Source organism: Muntiacus reevesi, chromosome 13 (assembly GCF_963930625.1).
Source record: "Muntiacus reevesi chromosome 13, mMunRee1.1, whole genome shotgun sequence".
In the NCBI taxonomy this organism is placed as follows: Eukaryota; Metazoa; Chordata; class Mammalia; order Artiodactyla; family Cervidae; genus Muntiacus; species Muntiacus reevesi.
The window spans coordinates 69,480,798-69,501,554 of NC_089261.1; the positions used below are offsets into that span (position 1 = coordinate 69,480,798).

General features: G+C 39.9%; 1 protein-coding gene across 5 annotated transcripts in view; it reads right to left on the reverse strand.

The window, feature by feature from the left end:
* KLHL2 (kelch like family member 2) overlaps nucleotides 1–20,757 on the reverse strand; it is a 162,497-nt gene that overhangs the window by 85,814 nt on the left and 55,926 nt on the right. For all 5 annotated transcript variants that reach the window (XM_065904664.1, XM_065904665.1, XM_065904666.1 and 2 more), the window contains one exon: nucleotides 17,715–17,836. In XM_065904664.1, coding sequence (XP_065760736.1) covers nucleotides 17,715–17,836 — 122 coding nt within the window. The remainder of the gene's footprint in view (nucleotides 1–17,714; nucleotides 17,837–20,757) is intronic.

The following is a 20,757-nucleotide window of genomic DNA, read 5'->3' on the forward strand; positions in this document are numbered from 1 at the left end:
GGGCCTTTCAATGCCAGCTTGCCTTCCCGCCCTTGCATCCATCAGTTGTATAACTGGCAGCTTTGGATCTGAATTTAACCTTATCTCTAAGAAGAGAGAATGGTCTTAACTCTAATTAAGCAGCTCGATCCACTGGACATTTATTTCTGCCCACACTGATGTGCCTGGCGCTGGACACTGATGCTCCGCTCTCCAGTGACCCAGTTCTAGTTCATGTGCCCCTAGATGCCTCTACCTAGGGCTCCTTTCCCAGTGGACCCTACATTACTATGCACTGACCACTTCTCCAAGAAACTAAAATCGTGCCCAGAAGATACAGAATGGTTGTTCCCAGGTACCTTCCTCCTGTTCTGCCAGGACTTCTTGCTTGTCTCAGCCTCTATTTATCACACAGGGCCACGCCTGTGTGCTATCACACCAGTCTATCTTACAGGCGTTCCTTCATTATTCATCTGACAATTGTTTTAATTAATACCAATCACTAGTTTAAGTTCTGGGGACTGGGAAGTGATCAGCCACCCTAGAACCCAGATTCTAAAAGGGAGTGCTTACATTTAGTAGAGGCATGTGGAGTTTCCATCACTCAAGTTCTTCTGCCCTTCACAGTGGTCTCTGGATCTCAGACTCTAAAGTTCACAGGTATGACAGCACTTAGGAGCCATAGATAATAATCCACAATCTGTTACTGAGTTCCTGTACAGCTTCAGGGGCAGAATGGAAATATATGAAAAGAATGGAGAATGGAAACTACTCACAAGCTCTAGAGTCAGAGAACTCTGGCCTTGAAGGCTGCATGAGCAACATAGTCACTGTGTCACCCTAGAAAGTCAAACCACTCAAAGTTGCAATTATTTCATGTGTAAAAAAAGAAAAAAACAACCCTCTGTCCAGCATGTTACAAAAACTAAATAAAGTCAGCATTTCAGCATTTAGCAAAGTAACTGGAACACAGAAGGCAGGTAACCCCCTCTTCCAAAATGAATATTTCATGCCAGTTTTCCTATCATTACTCAGAATTAATCCACGTTAATCTCCTCTCCTTTAGTCTCTCCTCTCTAAAATCAACACAAATAAAAAAACATGACTGCTGATCTCTCAAAAAACTGAACATACGTTTTACTCCTATAAGTCAAAATTCTCTTCCATATCTCCATCAGATCCTCCGAGAGTCTTCCTTTCAACAACCTCAGCATTTCACAAATAATTAACTTCAAAACCAGAACTTAAGCTGGTTAAATCATGGCTGTGAGGTTGAGGCCTCAAGTCACTATCTAAACAAGAAAACAGGAATTGACAAGTGCCACCAGTGGACCTCAAACATATTTTTTTTAATTAAAATAGAAACAAGTTTAAAAGGCCAAGATTATCAGTTAACTCAACAGACCATCTCTTAACGTCGGGGACTAAGGACAACTCTGACTTTGCAAAGGTGCTGCATATATTTATAACTATGAATGATACCAAATTAACTGCCAAATAGAACTGTCAAAACAGTTTATATTCATTGTCTCTTTTGTGTGTCAGTCATCTGGCCTACACACAAATAATCATTCAAAGCATTATAAATACAGGATTGGGTTAACCTTTCATTCAAATGTGCTTGAAAATCAGAAAATTATTAAGTGAAAAATGAAAATCTCAATATTATCCATTTGAGTAGTCCTTTACCAAGGGTTCATTATTTTTCCACCAACAAATATTTCTTCTTTGTTCCAAAATCTGTAATGTCGATTAAAATGGGAAAATATTTTATCCAACCATCACTGTTCAGCAGGTTCCACAAAATAGTTAATGAGGAACAACTTCACATGTGTAATAAATTAAGCAAGATCTCTGTCTTAAAAGAAAAACAGGTCATGTGATGGCACAGCATGACTCGCTTATGTACTTACTACACCCTCCTCTTCCTCTCCTTCTCGCTCCTTTTGTCTATGCCTATTATTTTTCCATCAACTTTCTAAATTGTTTTGTATTATTCAGAAGATCCACAAATTGTCAAATTTATTTCAAAGGGATTTTTTTTTCAATGCTGAAGAGACTGCTAATTAAAGATTTGGGGTTTTTTTGCTAAATATAATGCTAAATCAAAACTTTCTCCCACATAATATATTCTTATTCCTTAAATAAATAACTCGTTTCAGGTACATGTTATTTTTCATCAGAAATTATTCTATACTCTCTCCTCTCAACTCTGTCTGCAATCAATATTCATACATCATATCTCAACTTTGTTTCTCAAAGCCTAGACATAAGAAGAGATTCTAAGATAAAATTAAATTACAGTTGGAGAAGGAAAAGAGAAAAAATACATGATAAGGAAGCACATGTGAAGCAAACCAAAGAAAAAAATAGAAACATATTTAATAGGCAATTACATAACATCGTCCATCTGAATCATAGCTTCTACCTGACCCCAAATAGCACTTAAATTGTAGCATCATTGTTAATGTGCCTTATCAGAGCGCTTTAAGTTTTCTTCATAACAGCCAAAAAGCTTTAAACAGATGCTCATCAACATGGTGAAAGTGTTAGTTGCACAGTCGTGTCCAACTCTTTGGAACCCCATGGACTGCAGCCCACCAGGCTCATCAGTCCATGGAATTCTCCAGGCAAGAACACTAGACTGGGTAGCCATTCTCTTCTGCAGGGGATCTTCCTGACTGAGGGATGGAACCCAGGTCTCCTGCATTGCAAGTGGATTCTTTATCATCTGAGCCACCAGGGAAGTCCTTACCTGTATACATGGAAAACTGCAATAAATACATACAACAGAACACTCAGCATATTTATAAAGAGAAACAAACTACTGGAACGTGTGATAACATAAATGACTGTCACAAATGTTACGTTGTGCCAAAAATGTCACCCTCAAAAGAGGGTGTGTGTGTGTGTGACTCTATTTATATGAAGTTCAATAGGCAAAACTAATCAGTTATAATAGAAATCATATCACCCTAGATTCGGGGTGAGGGATTTACAGGGAAGAGGTTTGAAGTTATAAATGCTCAATATCTTGATCTGGGTGTGGTATACACAGTTGTTAAAACTTAGCAAACTGAAAAGTTAAAATCCATGGAATGTAAGCTACAGTCCACTAAGTGGTGGAAAATGACTGCTTTAAGCAAATGCTGAGATTAACCAAAGGTCAATAGAAGGTTTTTATAAATTTTGAAACACATTTTTAATGGAAAATAACAATCCTATCTGATAGAATCCAAAATAAGAATGTAACCCCTCCCCAAAAATCAAACATATTTACATGACCAAATTTCTACACTAGTCATTATAAAGTTAATTTAAAACAGCAGCTTACAAATACATGTTAGTGACACAAAGTAAAATAATTGTAACTTACACATCCTAGGGGAAGGCACAAGTATACTCAAACTAGAAGAGCACATTGATTTTACTAACCTGACAAGGGATTAATCATCAAGGTTCAAAAGGTAAAAAAATTTATGTAAATAATGCTAGGGTTTATAAAACCTTTGGCTTATCTCAAACCAAATATGTTAGAATCACAGATAAATTAAGAACTCTAGATTAACCACCTAAACTGGTTTGGTGAGACGGACTTGCCACATGCCTGATGCAAACATGCTATCTCCCACGCAGGCTCCATACCTAAACAAAAGGCAAAGATCAAGGGAAAAAACCCACATGATAAGGATTTTGACTTATTTCTAATTTTTCTCATCCCTGCTCAAACTATTCAATATTGTTTATAAGATGCTAAATCATAATCAGGGTAGGCTTATTTTTTATTCATCAAGTTAAATACCTTGCATATACCACATGAAGCTTCTTAAAACATGAACTACAAAACAATTCAACTGTCTTGACACCTTCAAAGATTATATATTTCAATGATATGAAGCTATAATAAATAATTACTAATGCTTCTGGAGTAACTAGCTTTTCTCCAAACAAAAACTTAACAAACCACTTCAAGTGTGATGTCCATCTAGTTCTATAGGATGTTCTTACAATAAAGTTTCTAGATTTTCTCAAGCTAGCTGACCCCAGTGACTTTTTCCATATTAAATTTTGAATAAGTTCTTCATCTGTTCTATATCTTAACTTATATAGAGTTAAAACATAATTTAACTGGCAAGGCTAAAAACTGGATGTTCTCACTGGTCAAATATTTTGATTAAAATTATGAGGCTTACCAAGTTCTAACTAAAAACACAATAAAATATAACTAAGATCAAACTCAAGCTTCCCTGGTGGCTCAGATGGTAAAGAGTCTGCCTGCAATGCAGGAGACCTGGGTTCGACCCCTGGGTTGGGAAGATCCCCTGGAGAAGGAAACGGCAACCCGCTCCATATTCTTGCCTGAAACATCCCATAAATGGAGGAGCCTGGTGGGCTACGGTCCATGGGGATGGAAAGAGTCAGACACGACTGAACAGCTAATACATAAGATCAAAACTCAACTATAAGTAATTTAAAGTTTTACAGTAATTTTTAATATAAAAGAAATTCACCATGTTTTGCCTCTAGATAATAATAATAAACTAAAATTACCACTATTCCAGTAGAGTGATAAAATACTAAGTTAACAGATTTCTAGGTATTAGAATGTCAGATAAATTCACTCCCATAAGATTTCCACTGTTATACCATGGACAACCACTAACCCTAAAGGTTTGATTCAAGGCATTTTTACTATTTTTTAAGTGTTAACTGTGTTTTCCGTAGGCATATCATCTACCAAAAATCGTTTTAGACACAAGGCACTTACTCTCTATTTCCTAAGAGAAACAGAACTTGAATGGAAAAATAGCAAGTGTTCTGTAGATTCTGCTAGGAGAAGTATTGCCAGCCACCACAGTCAAACCAATGGAAAAGGTTGTTATAAATCAAAGATAAAAAACAGTACCACCCCAGAGTGCTACCACCACACTAATCCAAATATATAAGACTTGTTAGGTGGAGAGAATCAACAGCAAATTATGAACCTTTATTTGGGGGGGATCACAAATAATATATGCTGATTATGAAGAGTGAAAATATAAAGAGTAAGGAAAAGATTACATGAGCACTTTTTATACAGTGATCCCAAACAATCTCAAATGAGTTCTTCCTCAAGGACTCGAGTCCTTTTACTGCTGCTGCATTTTCTGGCTAAGATCCATTGTTGCTGTTTAGTCACCAAGTCTTATCTGACTCTTGTGAGACCTCAGTGTGTACAGGCTCCTCTGTCCACGGGATTTCCCAGGCAAGAACACCGAAGTGGGTGCCACTTACGCCAGCGCAAGACCTTTCCAAATTACGTCCCCTGCATCAACAAGCAGATTCTTTACCACTGAGCCACCTGGGAAGCCTGACTAACATCACAGAGCCTCTTAGTAATTTTAGAAGTCTTAGCTGTGATATTTTACAGCATTCCTATGAGGTAGTGAATCATTATTAGCCTCATTTAATAGCTGTGCATCAGACAGAAAACTTAACATCTTACTCAAAGCCATTACTGAAGTTGATAGTAAGTTCAAGATTTCAGCTTTGAATTCTAATAGGACAATGATCAAGAGTCCACTGACCCATGAAGTTTCCAGCAGAGAGTCAATTTACAGGTTCCTTATTATCTTCTCAGTTGTTCAATATTAATTTAAACAAGCAGTATTATATACTCACTTAAACAATTTCATGCTAAGATGCCACTGTCAACATCTGGGAAACTATTCAGTAGATGCTCTTTAACCTAGGAGATGAGCCTTTCTTTACTGAACTCCATTGGTTTTCGGGCAACTTCTACATGTGTGGCTGAGAATGGAAAATGATCATTCAATCAAAATAACTAAAGGGCAGATCTCAAACATGACTGTAACCAAGCTTACACCATGATTATGAGTATAGTTACAGTCTCTCTCAGAGGAAATTATTTTTCAGATTATTTTGACACAAGCCACATGAACAGTATGAAAAGGCAAAAAGATGGGACACTGAAAGATGAACTCCCCAGGTCAGTAGGTGCCCAATATGCTGCTGGAGATCAATGGAGAAATAACTCCAGAAAGAATGAAGAGACGGAGCCAAAGCAAAAACAATATCCAGTTGTGGATGGGACTGGTGATAGAAGCAAGGTCCGATGCTGTAAAGAGCAATATTGCATAGGAACCTGGAACGTTAGGTCCATGAATCAAGGCAAATTGGAAGTGGTCAAACAGGAGATGGTAAGAGTGAACATCGACATTTTAGGAATCAGTGAACTAAAATGGACTGGAATGGGTGATTTTAACTCAGATGATCATTATATCTACTACTTTGGACAAAAATCCCTTAGAAGAAATGGAGTAGCCATCATAGTCAACAAGAGTCTGAAATGCAGTACTTGGATGCAATCTCAAAAACGACAGAAAGATCTCTGTTCATTTCCAAGGCAAATTATTCAATATCACGGTAATCCAAGTCTATGCCCCGACCAGTAATGCTGAAGAAGCTAAAGTTGAATGGTTCTATGAATACCTAGAAGACTTTCTAGAACTAACACCCAAAAAAGATGTCCTTTTAATTATAGGGGACTGGAATGCAAAAGTAGGGAGTCAAGAAATACCTGGAGTAACAGGCAAATTTGGCCTTGCAATACAGAATGCAAGGGCAAAGGCTAAAGGAGTTTTGCCAACAGAACACCCTGGTCATATAGCAAACATCCTCTTCCAACAACACAAGAGAAGACTCTACATATGGACATCATCAGATGGTCAATAGCAAAGTCAGATTGATTATATTCTCTGCAGCCAACGATGGAGAAATTCTACACAGTCAGTAAAAACAAGACCGGGAGCTGACTGTGGCACAGACCATGAACTCTTTAATGCCAAATTCAGACTTGAATTGAAGAAAGTGGGGGAAACCACTAGACCATTCAGGTATGACCTAAATCAAGATGGAGAAATTCTACACAGTCAGCAAAAACAAGACCGGGAGCTGACTGTGACACAGACCATGAACTTTTTATTCCCAAATTCAGACTTGAATTGAAGAAAGTGGGGGAAACCACTAGACCATTCAGGTATGACCTAAATCAAGATGGAGAAATTCTACACAGTCAGCAAAAACAAGACCAGGAGCTGACTGTGGCACAGAACATGAACTCTTTTTGCCAAATTCAGACTTAAATTGAAGAAAGTGGAGAAAACCACTAGACCACTCAGGTATGATCTAAATCAAATGCCTTACGATTATACAGTAGAAGTGAGAAAGAGAGACTAGATCTGATACATAGAGTACCTGAAGAACTATGAATGGAGATTTGTGACACTGTACAGGAGGCAGGGATCAAGACTGCCCTCAAGACAAAGAAATGCAAAAAAGCAAAATGGCTGTCCGAGAGGCCTTACAAATAGCTGTGAAAAGAAGAGAGTGAAAAAAAAAGGAGAAAAGGAATGATATAGCCATTTGAATGCAGAATTCCAAAGAGTATCAAGGAGAAATAAGAAAGCCTTCCTCAGCAATCAGTGCAAAGAAATAGAGGAAAACAATAGAATGGGAAAGACTACAGACCTCTTCAAGAAAATTAGAGATACCAAGGGAATATTTCATGCAAAGATGGGCTCAATAAAGCACAGAAATGGTATGGATCGAATAGAAGCAGAAGATATTAAGAAGAGGAGGCAAGAATACACAGAAGAACTGTACAAAAAAGATCTTCAGGACCCAGATAACCATGATGGTGTGATCACCAACCTAAAGGCAGATATCCTGGAATGTGAAGTCAAATGGCCCTTAGCAAACATCACTATGAACAAAGCTAGTGGAGGTGATGGCATTCCAGTTGAGCTATTTCAAATCCTAAAAGATAATGCCGTGAAAGTGCTGCACTCAATATGCCAGCAAATTTGGAAAACGCAGCAGTGGTCATGGGACTGGAAAAGGTCAGTTTTCATTCCAATCCCAAAGACAGGCAATGCCAAAGAATGCTCAAACTACCACACAATTGCACTCATTTCACATGCTAGTAAAGTAATGCTCAAAATTCTCCAAGCCAGGCTTCAACAGTATGTGAACTCCAGATGTTCAAGCTGGTTTTAGAAAAGGCAGAGGAACCAGAGATCAAATTGCCAACACCCACTGGATCATCAAAAAAGCAAGAGAGTTCCAGAAAAACATCTTCTTTATTGACTATACCAAAGCCTTTGACTGTGTGGATCACAACAAGCTGTGGAACATGCTTATAGAGATGGGAATACCAGACCACCTGACCTGCCTCTTGAGAAACCTGTATGCAGGTCAAGAAGCAACAGTTAGAACTGGACATGGAACAACATACTGGTTCCAAACTCAGGAAAGGAGTACATCAAGGCTGTGTACTGTCACCCTTCTTATTTAACTTATATGCATCATGAGAAACGTTGGGCTGAATGAAGCACAAGCTGGAATCAAGATTGTTGGGAGAAATATCAATAAACTCAGATATGCAGATGACACCACTCTTATGGCAAAAAGTGAAGAGGAACTAAAGAACCTCTTGATGAAAGTGAAAGAGGAGAGTGAAAATGCTGGCTTAAAGCTCAACATTCAGAAAACTAAGATCATGGTATCTAGTCCCATCACTTCATAGCAAATAGATGGGGAAACAGTGACAGACTTATTTTGGGAGGCTCCAAAATCACTGCAGATGGTGACTGCAGCCATGAAATTAACAGATGCTTACTCCTTGGAAGAAAAGCTATGACCAACCTAGACAGCATATTAAAAAGTAGGGACATTACTTTGCCAACAAAGGTCCATATAGTCAAAGCTATGGTTTTTCCAGTGGTCATGTATGGATGGGAGAGTTGGACTATAAAGAAAGCTGAGTGCAGAAGAATTGATGCTTTTGAACTATGGTATTGGAGAAGACTCTTGAGAGTCCCTTGGACTGCAAGGAGATCCAACCAGTGCATTCTAACGAAAATCAGTCCTGAATATTCATTGAAAGGACTGATGTTGAAGCTGAAACTCCAATATTTTGTGTACCTGATTCGAAGAGCTGACTCTTTTGAAAAGACCCTGATGCTTGGCAAGACTGAAGAAAGGAGGAGAAAGGATGACAGAGGATGAGATGGTTGGATGGCATCATCGACTCAATGGAAATGAATTTGAGTAAACTCTGGGAGCTGGTGATGGACATGGTGGCCTGGCATGCTGTAATCCATGCGGTCGGAAACAGTCAGACACAACTGAGTGACTGAACTGAAGAATAAAAAAGTTTTCCAACAATTTTTATAATGTTATTAATTGTAGAAACGTTAGTTAATTTCCATTTGGAGACAGATAAGAGTTCAAAAATACTAGTCCTCTGCCTTCTGGTTGGAATTTTGGCCTCAGTAAGAACTATGGCTGGTATACCAAATTGGCCACATCCTCAAGAGTTTGAGGATAGGAAAGACAACTACTAGAATATCAAATGTTCAGAAATAGGTTATCTGGTGAGAATTTTTCTGGATACCACACAGGGTGGAGATACATTAGACTTGATGGCGCTCAATCAATATTCCTTACTAGAAATGTATGTTTGATAGTGGGATGACAATTTATTACAGTCCTCTCTTACCCATTAGAAGTAACCCCCCTTACCGCCTCCACCCCTTCTCTGTGATTCCACATTAACTACAACAACCCTCTGATTACTAACGCTATCAGCAGGGACCTAGATCCTAGAAGTGATGTACATTGAACACTACACACATCTATACTCACTCAATTCAGTTCAGTTCAGTTCAGTCGCTCAGTCGTGTCCGACTCTTTGCGACCCCATGAATCGCAGCACCCCAGGCCTCCCTGTCCATCACCAACTCCCGGAGTTTACTCAAACTCATGTCCATCGAGTCGGTGATAACATCCAATCATCTCATCCTCTGTCGTCCCCTTCTCCTCCTGCCCCCAATCCCTCCCAGCATCAGGGTCTTTTCCAATGAGTCAACTCTTTGCATGAAGTGGCCAAAGTACTGGAGTTTCAGCTTCAGCCTCAGTCCTTCCAATGAACACCCAGGACTGATCTCCTTTAGGATGGACTGGTTGGATCTCCTTGCAGTCTATAGTCACTAGAAACACCCAATTAGCTGTAAAGTAACAGGCTGTTTAAGGTTCTCAGGACAGGAGCTTTGTCTGTCTTGCTTGGTATTGCATTGCCAATTCCTAGAACATTATCTGGCATAAAAAAAGTTGTTCCATAAAATTTTAATGAACTATTATTGAAAACGGAAATTTATCAGAATCAATACCAGCAGTGGAAAATATGAGCAAGCTCAATAGCTTAGAAGAATGAAAGGGAAAGAGCAAGTCATGCATGAACAGCAGTAAAATGGTTATTAATCCTTATGTGAACTAGCCTGATCTAGTTGCAGACCATAAAAGACTTAGATCTTCAACTTCAATCCTAAACTAATCCTGATGAAGACTGCAAAATTTATTAGTGACCTAATCAGTGATTATAGTCTGTCATTAAACTTGCTGTTCTAAATGTAGAAGGCTCCCCAACACACCCTCAGGCTTACTAAACCACGTGTGGCCCTAAAGCCCCACAGGACTGAGCATAGTCCCAGATTCAAGGTTTACAGTCTGTTCCCTAATGGGAATACGGATATGACAATACCAACCTTACTTAGCTCTGGTCATAATAAATGCCTAGCCCTTACTAAGCCTCTTTCCAGAAAGCTAGAACCTAGAAGCTATAGGCTTGAATCACTGTTCACTCAGAGCAGCTCTTTCTGGATCAAAGACACCGTCATCAGTCTAACAGCAGGCATTACCACCACCACAAGACCCCACTGCCAGGGATCCTGTGGCACCTCATTCACACCTGAATTTATCACTCAACCTTGAACATTTTAATTTGGAATGCATACTACTCTCAACTTAAGAAATATTTATCTAGTACTTGCCCCTGTTCCACCCCAGATTAGCACCCTTATTCCTAGCTCCATTAATTCCTGGCTCAATTCTCAATCCAAACTGGACTTTTAATGAAATCCCAGCATGTCTCACCTCTATATAAACCAGTTATCTAATCACGATGTTCCACAAGCTCTTACATAAGAAAGAACAGAATCATCCCCCCTTTGTAGACAGGCTCAGAGAAGTTAAGGACTTTGAACAAGGTCACATAGTGTTTAAATAGTAAACCCAAGATTTGAATCCAGCTTAAAGTCTATGCTCTATTCATTATGCTTTCTGTTCCTTGTTCATTTCTTGTAGCATCAGGACCATAAGTACACGCCAGAGTATTCAGCAGATATTCCATCAATGTCTGTTTAACTGATAGGATATCTTCAGTGTTCATTTTAAAATAAATTTTCATCAACAGGCATCTCATCCCAGTGTTGATCTATCCAATGCAGAAATACAGAAACAGTATCCTTGACCAACTCCCACTCAGGCAGTGGCCTGACCGACCACCTCTTCCCGTGCTCTGTGAACGTGAACAGGCCTGTACGCTTCGACCTCTCCTCTCAGCTGACACGCAATTCATCAACACACATGTGTTAGATCTGTGTGGGGCATATGCACTTGCTACTTAAAGAATTTAAATACCTATATGTAATCCAACGAAATGTGAGTGTAAAAAGAGTGCTTTTATGTGAAACCGAGCTTGATTGCTTTAGAATGATTTGATCAATATGTTACTACAAAAATTTTTTTAATCAAATTAGACGTGTGAAGAATGTCAGAGAAAGTCTATAGTCTGAGGAAGACTTTGCACTGAAATTTCTTTTCAAGTGTCTCAGTTCTTTTTCTAATTTTAATTTTATTTATTTATTTTTGGCCATGCTAGGTCTTCGTTGCTGTAAACAGGTTTTCTCTAGTTGCAGCAAGCGGAGGGCAGTACACGGGCTTATCATTGCCATGGCTTATCCTGTTGTAGAAACATTACTTTGCCAACAAAGGTCCGTCTAGTCAAGGCTATGGTTTTTCCAGTGGTCAAGTATGGATGTGAGAGTTGGACCATAAAGAAAGTTGAGCACTGAAGAAATGATGCTTCTAAACTGTGGTGTTGGAGAAGACTCTTGAGAGTCCCTTGGACTTCAAGTAGATCAAACCAGACAATCCTAAAGGAGATCCACTGGAAGGACTGATGCTGAAGCACCAAAACTCTGGCCACCTGATATCAAGAGCCAACTCATTAGAAAAGACCCTGATGCTGGGCAAGATTGAAGGCAGGAGGAGAAGGGGACGACAGAGGGCTAGATGGTTGGATGGCATCACCAACTCAAAAGACGTTGAGTTTGAGCAGGCTCCGGGAGATGATGAAGAACAGTGAAGTCTTGCCTGCTGCACTCCATGTGGTTGCAAAGAGTCGGACACGACTGAGCGACTGAACAACAACAACGTCCTGTTGCAGGGCATAAGCTTGAGGGCGAGAGGGCTTTGGTAGCTGCAGCAGGCGGGCTCAGTAGTTGCAGCTCACAGGCTCTGGACTGCAGGGTCGGTAGTTGCAGCACATGGGCTTAGCTGCCTCATGGTATGTGGCATCTTCTCGGGCCCGGGATGGAACCTGTGTCCCCTGCACTGGCAGGCAGATTGTTAACCAGTGGACCACCAAGGAAGCCCTCAAGTTTCCCAGTTCTCGCTGTACTTTAAGAACAAGCATGTGTCTCTCCAAGCAGCTGGCTGTACTTAGTTTTACAACAAAATACTGGCATAATTTGTACAGTAACATGTTTGGGGTTAAATATTTAGGGTAAACAAGTGCTCTTTAATACTTTCTCCACTTCAACAGCCTTTTTTTGATTAAGTGCCCAATTGTATCAACAAGCATCCTACCGTGGAAGCCCTTCCTGAAATACCCTCCTTTCAGGCGCCCTCAAGTAAAAGGCTTGACAATGACACACTGCTGACACCTCTGATCTCAAACAGACATGCTAGTCTAACACAACCAAGAAAATGGACACACCATGTTCAATTTTCTGTTGTACTGCTGCTGCTGCTAAGTCGCTTCAGTCGTGTCCAACTCTGTGCGACCCCATAGACGGCAGCCCACCAGGATCCCCCGTCCCTGGGACTCTCTAGGCAAGAACACTGGAGTGAGTTGCCATTTCCTTCTCCAATGCATGAAAGGAAAAGTGAAAGTGAAGTTGCTCAGTCATGTCTGACTCTTAGCGACCCCATGGACTGCAGCCTACCAGGCTCCTCTGTCCATGGGATTTTCCAGGGGAAAGTACTGGAGTGGGTCGCCATTGCCTTCTCCCTCTATTGTACTGAGGTTGTGTTAAACATTCCAATGAGTTTCTCTTGAAAAACTCTTGCTTTAATTCTGTTCCTTTTGAAAAGGGATGAGCTTTTCTATCTCAAATAATTTCAGTTTATGCAATACATAAGTTTCATGAACTGTTTAAAACCAATCCATTCAAAATTATATCAGATGCTTCTTAAATTCTGGTATGATAAAAGTTCTAATGTAGAGAGAACCTGCAGACAAACACTCATAATATTAATTTGGGAACAAAATCATTTACTTACATTGGCACTGTCTATTAAGAGTCTTACCTTAGTTTTTCACACTTACATCAAATGAAAAACTCTTATCTACCTTTAGCAAGTCAAAACAAATACCCAAAAGCTGAGAAGTAAAAATGCATGTAACAAAACCAAAAATTTAGCAATGAAGTGAATGTTTTAAAAAATTCAGTATTCTTTAGGATTCTTCAACATGTTAATCAACACATCAAATGAATAATACAAAACCTTCAATAATTTGGGGGATACTAAAAAATTGTTTTGAGTTATAAATGTGCTTTTATTTTTAAATTCACAAACTTTTTAAGTAACACTAGGAGTTAACGACAACTTAATAGTTGTTGTGTGATGCTGAACTAATTACTTAACCCTCCTGAGCTTCCTCATTTGAAAAATGGAGTAATACCTATTTACTATGCTGATGAATATCAACAAAGGCATATGTAAAATGCCTAGCATACAACTGAAACTAACCCATGTAAAAACCCTTCATACACACACACACACACACACGTACACAGAGTCAAGTATTTTCAGTGGGGGAGATAAGGGGAGACAAAGTACAAGAATTCTCTGAACATGTATGCAAAACTCTGTGCATATATGCTTTAGTGCACTTTACTTGGGAAAAAATTCACAGTTTTTCATCAGCTTCTCAAAGATTCCATGACCCCAAAAAAGTTTAAAAGACTAATTTTATAGTAGCCTTTGGCTTTATTTTCTCTGTTCCCAGATTTATAAAGTTCATAAAATTTGATTGGATACACTAGACACAAGTAATTTAAATTATTTAACAGCAACAACAGCAAATAAAAGTTCAATTAAAAGTGTGGTCATGGTAAAACATTCTCCTTTTATTTCTCTTAAAAAAATTCACTTGACTCAAATTATTAAAGCAATTAAAAGCAACTACTCAAAGTCAAAATCAAAATTTGAAAACCTAAACAAAAACCAACAGCAATACCAAAAAAAACCAAAAATCAGGAAACCTTAAACAGTCAAAATGTAAAACCCTATTATTAATACTTATATAATAAAGTGACATTTATTCCTCCTTCAGAATTAACTTTTCAAACTACTTAATTCCCTCATTCCAACTCAAAGTTAACATAACCTTCACTTCAAACAGTTTTTTCTATATTTTAAATTTGCATAATAAGGAGACTGTATGGTATCACAGAAGTGACCCTTAACTAGGAATCAGGGAAATCAGGCTTATGGTCCTGCTCTGTCACCAGCAGACTCTATAAAGACAGCTGTGAAGAGTCACTTGCTCAGCATTCTATGGCACTATGTATGATTCTATATAAAACATGCAATCCCAAACTAGAATACTACGATACCTGCTATCCTAAGACTAGACTTTATTATTAAAGAGAAATGTACAAAAGGAAGTTTACCTACCTACCTGACAAAAGATATGATTCTAGGTCTCATAAGAAAATCTATCCAAAACAATAAACTGTTGAATTACAGAAAGTTCTATCCCCATTGCCAGCACGTTCAAGGCAGATATACTCAGAGCAGGACTTCTAGTTAGGACCATTGAAAACTTCAGCTTCACATTAATAAGAACACCATATACCTCCTCAGAATTGTTTCTTTCCTTAAGGTGAAAAGCACTTAGAAGAAAGATCTCCAAAGTGCAGACAGACAAACATACACAAAATAGAGGAAACAGCAGTTTAGCATATCTAAAGAGTTAAGCCCTTACTTTGTACTTTATTTTAAAAAATACTTGTTATGGAAAAGGTAGCTTATTTTAACCAATTTTATTTCCAAACTGACTTTTCCAAAATAAGTATTCTTCAATGGAGCATAAAATAAGGCTTCATATACCAAGATACCCCTACATACCTCTTCCAAAAAACAACAAAACAATACAACCAAATACAACTCTTTGAATGTATTCCTGTAAGAGTCAGCAATACATACAAAGGGAAATTAGCAGGACAAGAGGTTTTCTGAGAGGTGTGATGACTAACATGTCAGGACTGGAACATGACAGCTATTAAAAGAAACATGAAAGGCATTCCCAGTTCCTCACAGGCCAATGTCTTTACTGCAAGAATTACTACAAACAGCATTCAGGGCTGAATTCACACAGTCCAGTCTTCTAGGCTTAAACCATCTTTTGTAATTTTACCCAGGTGACACATTATGTGAATTAAAGAAACCAATCAGTAGCTCATTTACTGAAGGCCAGATACAGGACACAATGAGACTCTGCACTAAAACTAATAAAAAGAAGGGACAAAAGAAACCCAAGATCACGGTTCTTGTTGAAATAATGCCCCAGAATCCAGCAAACAGCATTACTGGTACAGAAAAGATCAGAATGAGGTAACATGTACCAAACATTTCCTCCATGTTTAAAAAAATGTTCACAGAGCATCTGATTCACACCTTTATATATGACTTCAGGATCAACCAAGGCTTTTCAAATGCTTTACCTTATGAATGGGACTTCCAAGCAGAGGTTTATTGAGACTATCTAGCAAGGATCAACAGGAGGCCTCACCACTGCCAATATATAAAATTTAATAACAGCATGTCCTAACAAGTTAAAGTGCAAAGATTTCAGTCTCCCAACTCAAATATTCTGTGGCATATTTCATATGCCATAATTACAAGGAACAGAAGATTTCCTATTTGTGCAAGTAGAATTTATACAGATTATTTCTCAAGAAGTTAGCCCTAGTTCTTTTTGCTATCCTCAAAACACAGCTAATCTATTGGAAGGAGTATAAATAAATACAAACTTTTAGATGGCAGTCTGGCATGTCTATCAGAAATTAAAATATGTATGTACCTTTCGATCCAGCAATTATAAGTTGAAGAATCTATCCCATGAAATTTAATGCAAATTTAAAAATGCTCATTCACTGCAACATTTTTTGTAAAGGTGAAAAATCATGTATGCTAACTAACACATGGGACAGCCCACAAAAGAAATGAGCTGGACCCATATGTATTGACATACAAAGAATTTCAAGACACTTTGCTCAGTGAAAAAGCAAGCTACAGAACAGCAGGTATAATAAAAATATACTTTTGTCAAGAAACTTATGTATGTGTGTGTGTGTAACTGCACAGAAAACAGTCTTAAAGATTAATAGCAAACAGAGTCTACCCTTTAGGGAACAGAGTGTGGGATGGGTAAGTACAAAGAGAAGTATAGTTTTAAACAGGGACTTTTACTTTCTACTCCACACACACCTGTATTAAACATTTGCATCATATATATAAAACATTCACTCTTTATAGAAAGTAAGAGAGATGCAATGTCAAATTTTAGCTGAACTCTAGAATCACTAACAGAGGATGCTGAAATAGTCAAAGAAGTAAAGGCATTTGGGCATCAGAAACACCCTTTACAGACTTAACCTTCCAGGAAATAATGGAAAAAGTGGGCAGCACTGACCAGTACTTATAAATGAACATGTCATGTTTTCATAAAAGAACAAGCATCATTCAGAGAACTAAAGACTTTGTGTCTTAGAACTTTAAGAAAGATACTGAAATCAGAAATATTATTAAAAAGATATAATCATTCTAAATGTCTCTTAAAAATACAGTTATAACAACAAATTCTGTTACTTTGGTACTGTTGACTACAAAATACAGTCCCAACCTCAAAGCAGAGTTATTTTATTTGGTGGGAATATTTAGGACCTGGAGTACAGGAGGCAGCGTCTCAGGAGCCCTGAGAGACTGCTCCAAGGAGAAAGGAGGGAGACAGTCAGGCTATCTACAAGTTTGCCACAAAGTGGGCAGGCAGTCTGAACGTCAAAGATTATTGGTAAGTAAGAAAAACCAGATATCAAGTTAAGGAATTTAGCATTGTTCTATGTAGGGAAGGTGCAAGCGTCTGGGATTACTGAAGTCATGCCTTTCATATGCATCTCAGCTAACTGGGGTCAGCATACAGCATATTTACAGAGATCTTTTCCTCTCTTGAGTTCCCTTGGGGCCTTCTGGTTCACACAGGAGGGCTGTAACTGCTGATGGCTGTGACATCCTTAAGTGCCTTTTGTAGGGAGTGGGGCCGCTTGTCAGCATGGCTCAGGAATTCATGGCTGCTGCTTGCCAGCATTGCTTAGAAATTCACAGTGGAGAGCCAGAATCTCAGAGAGCTGTGGCACTTTGCTTACTGATATGGCAGGAGACACTCCATTTCACAATACAAAGTATCTGTGTATAGGTATGCTCTTCTGCATTAGAAACCTGGCACGTGCAGAGAACCACGTGGTACGAGCTGTCGCCCTTACCTGTACATTCTCTTCTGTCACCTGAATCTCTGCTGTGTAAACGTAGTCGATCAGCATCCTCAGGGTCCAGCCGTCCACCTCCTTGATGCGGACTCTCTTTGCTCGGCTCTCACTCATCTCACCTAAAATATAAGGAGCAATGTTGACATTGCACCAGACACACCCAGCAGGAAGACCAAGGCCAGGCAGATGGCCAGCCACGCACTGTATTCAGCAGGCAAAATGGTCAGCCCCTTCAGCAAACCTACAATATTCCCTTACCTCCTGTAAAAGCTTACCTGAACAAACCATACAAAGTACCTCTGTTACTCACTTATACCTGAAAATTACATCATGGTGATGAACATGACACATGTCCAACTGCATGAACTCTTAACACCTGTGGCATCATAGATTCACGGTATGATGCTGTCCATGCCGTTTTTTGGTCCATGCTGTGGATAAAGAATGTCATCTGCCATATCAGTCAACAAAGGATGTTACAGCCATCAGTCACTGCAGGCCACCCCAGACTGTACACCATGAGGGAATTCAGAAAGGGGGGGAAAAAAAAACAACAGGCAAACTAATATATAATAAAGGAATGATTTCAATGAGCCCAGATTCGTGTATCTTCCCATACACAGAAAAGCACTAAATTGACTTGTCAGGTTTTTCATCTTTAGATGTTCCAACTACCTGCTTTTTTTATTTTGTATTTTTGCAAAAACTCCTCCATACCCTGGCTCCTCTTTTATTTCTTCAGATCATTCCCTCAGAAACATCTGAGAGGCTACCCCCTGGGCTCCAAAAGTCCTCCAAAATCCAATGAATAAAACATAATGCACACTTCTAATGTGTGCATTTTTTTAGTTGACAATGCTTTAAAGCAGTTTCTTTCCCTTTTGAATTTCGACTCATGACTAGAACACAGTGTTACCCCATGAGGCTAACCGCCAGGTTCATAGCACTCATTCACAAGCACTCCAGGGCCTGCCCCTGCCCTCAGGAAGGACACACCTCTCAGGCAGGAAATAATCAGAACACAAATTACACAAAATGTCAAGGAAATGCAAGACAAAAGAAGGATTTTAAAGAGGTGAGTCAACCAAGGCAACTGTCAAAAGGGCCTTCTAACCCAAAATCCATTCCTGCTTGTCATATGTAGCAACTTAAGCCTGAGGTAATTTCCATACCACCATTTATAACCACTATGCTAAAGCCTTTGACTGTGTGGATCACAACTGTGGAAAATTCTTAAAGATATGGGAATACCAGACCACCTTACCTGCCTCCTTACTTGACCTCCTGTATGCAGGTCTAGAAAATATAGTTAGAACCAGACAAGGAACAACAGACTGGTTCAAAATTGGGAATGGAGGAGGCGGTCCTAAGATGGTGGAGGAATAGGACAGGGAGACCACTTTCTCCCCCACAAATTCATCAAAAGAACATTTGAACGCTGAGCAAACTCCACAGAACAACTTCTGATTGCTGGCAGAGGACATTAGGCACCCAGAAAGGCAGCCCATTGTCTTCGAAAGGAGGTAGGACAAAATATAAAAGATAAAAAGAGAGACAGAAGAGGTAGGGACAGAGATCCATCCTGGGAAGGGAGTCTTAAAAAAGAGAGAAGTTTCCAAACACCAGGAAACACACTCTGGCAGGTCTATGGCGAGCCTTGGAATCTCAGAGGGCAAAATAACCAGGAGGAGAAATAAATAAATAATTAAAACCCACAGATTACTGCCTAAGAGCAATTCCCGGAGCAGCAGCCCAGACGCTCACATCCCCTGCTTGCTAGTGGGGGAGGGACTGGGAGGAGCGGGCTGCATTGCTTAGGGTAAGGACCAGGCCTGAATGCCCTGAGGGCAATCTGAGGGATCTAGCTTGAGACAGCAACCCAGACTGTGGGATAGCTATCCTGCGATCACACGAAAAGCCCTAACCTAAGACACCGCCAGGCCCACTCATAGAACAAAGGACTGAGGCAGAGCTTGCCAGCAGCAGACCAGCCCATCCCCCGCCCGAGACAGGCAGGCGAGGAGAGCCAGGGCCGGAAGGGGGCAATCGGCCCCAGAGAGGCATCCGATACCAAACTGCAAGCAGACTTCTCTGCTAACCAAGACTTCTCGGGATTCTGGACGATCGGCATCCATCAGAGGGTCGCGGCCAGAGACCAGCTCCCCAGAATAGACACACGGCACACCTAAGAAGGCGCGCCCGTTGTACACCCAGAAAACCGAGCGGCTGGAACGGGGGAGGGGGTAAGCCGCAGCCTCCAAAGGGGGGCGAATACGCGCGACAAGCACCTGGTCACCCGAGCTGCTTGGGCCTGGGCCGGGCGCAAAACGCAGGCCCAGCCAAGTCTGCGCCTTGGTGGAGTACCCGAGACCCTGAACCTGAGCGGCCTAGACCTGGGAAGTGCACGTAAACGAGGGCCTGCATCAGACAGTTCCCGGCAGAGCAACCTGGAGTCTGAGCAGTGCAGACGGGGAAGCACACACGCCGTGAGCGGGGCAACCCCAGTGTGAGCACTCGCCAGTGGCAGTTGTTCCCAGTGTTCCTCCCTCTCCAAAGCACGACTGACCACGCGAGCCTAAAAAAAAAGTGACCACCACCGCACCCCTCGCGGCGGGGCGGAAATTAGACACAGAAGAGACCAGCACACAGAAGCTAAAATAAACAGGGGGAACCGCCTTGGAAGTGACAGGTGCAACAGGTTAAAACCCTGGAATTAGCACCGACTACATAGGAAGGGGCCTATAGACCTTAAGAAGTACAAGCCGGACCAAGGAACTATCTGAAGATGAACTGACCCCACACTCTGCAACAGCTCCAGAGAAAGTCTCAGATATATTTTTACTACTATCATTTTTTAAATTAAAAAAAAAATTTTTTTTTAAGTTAAAATTTTTTACTTTATTTTTAGTTTTTTTATTTTATTTTTTATTTTTTAAGTCCCCATTACTCCTTTAATTTTCATTTTTATAACCTACTATTACCTTGCAAGAAAAAAAGGCCCTATTTTTAAAACAAACTTCATATATACATATTTTATAAT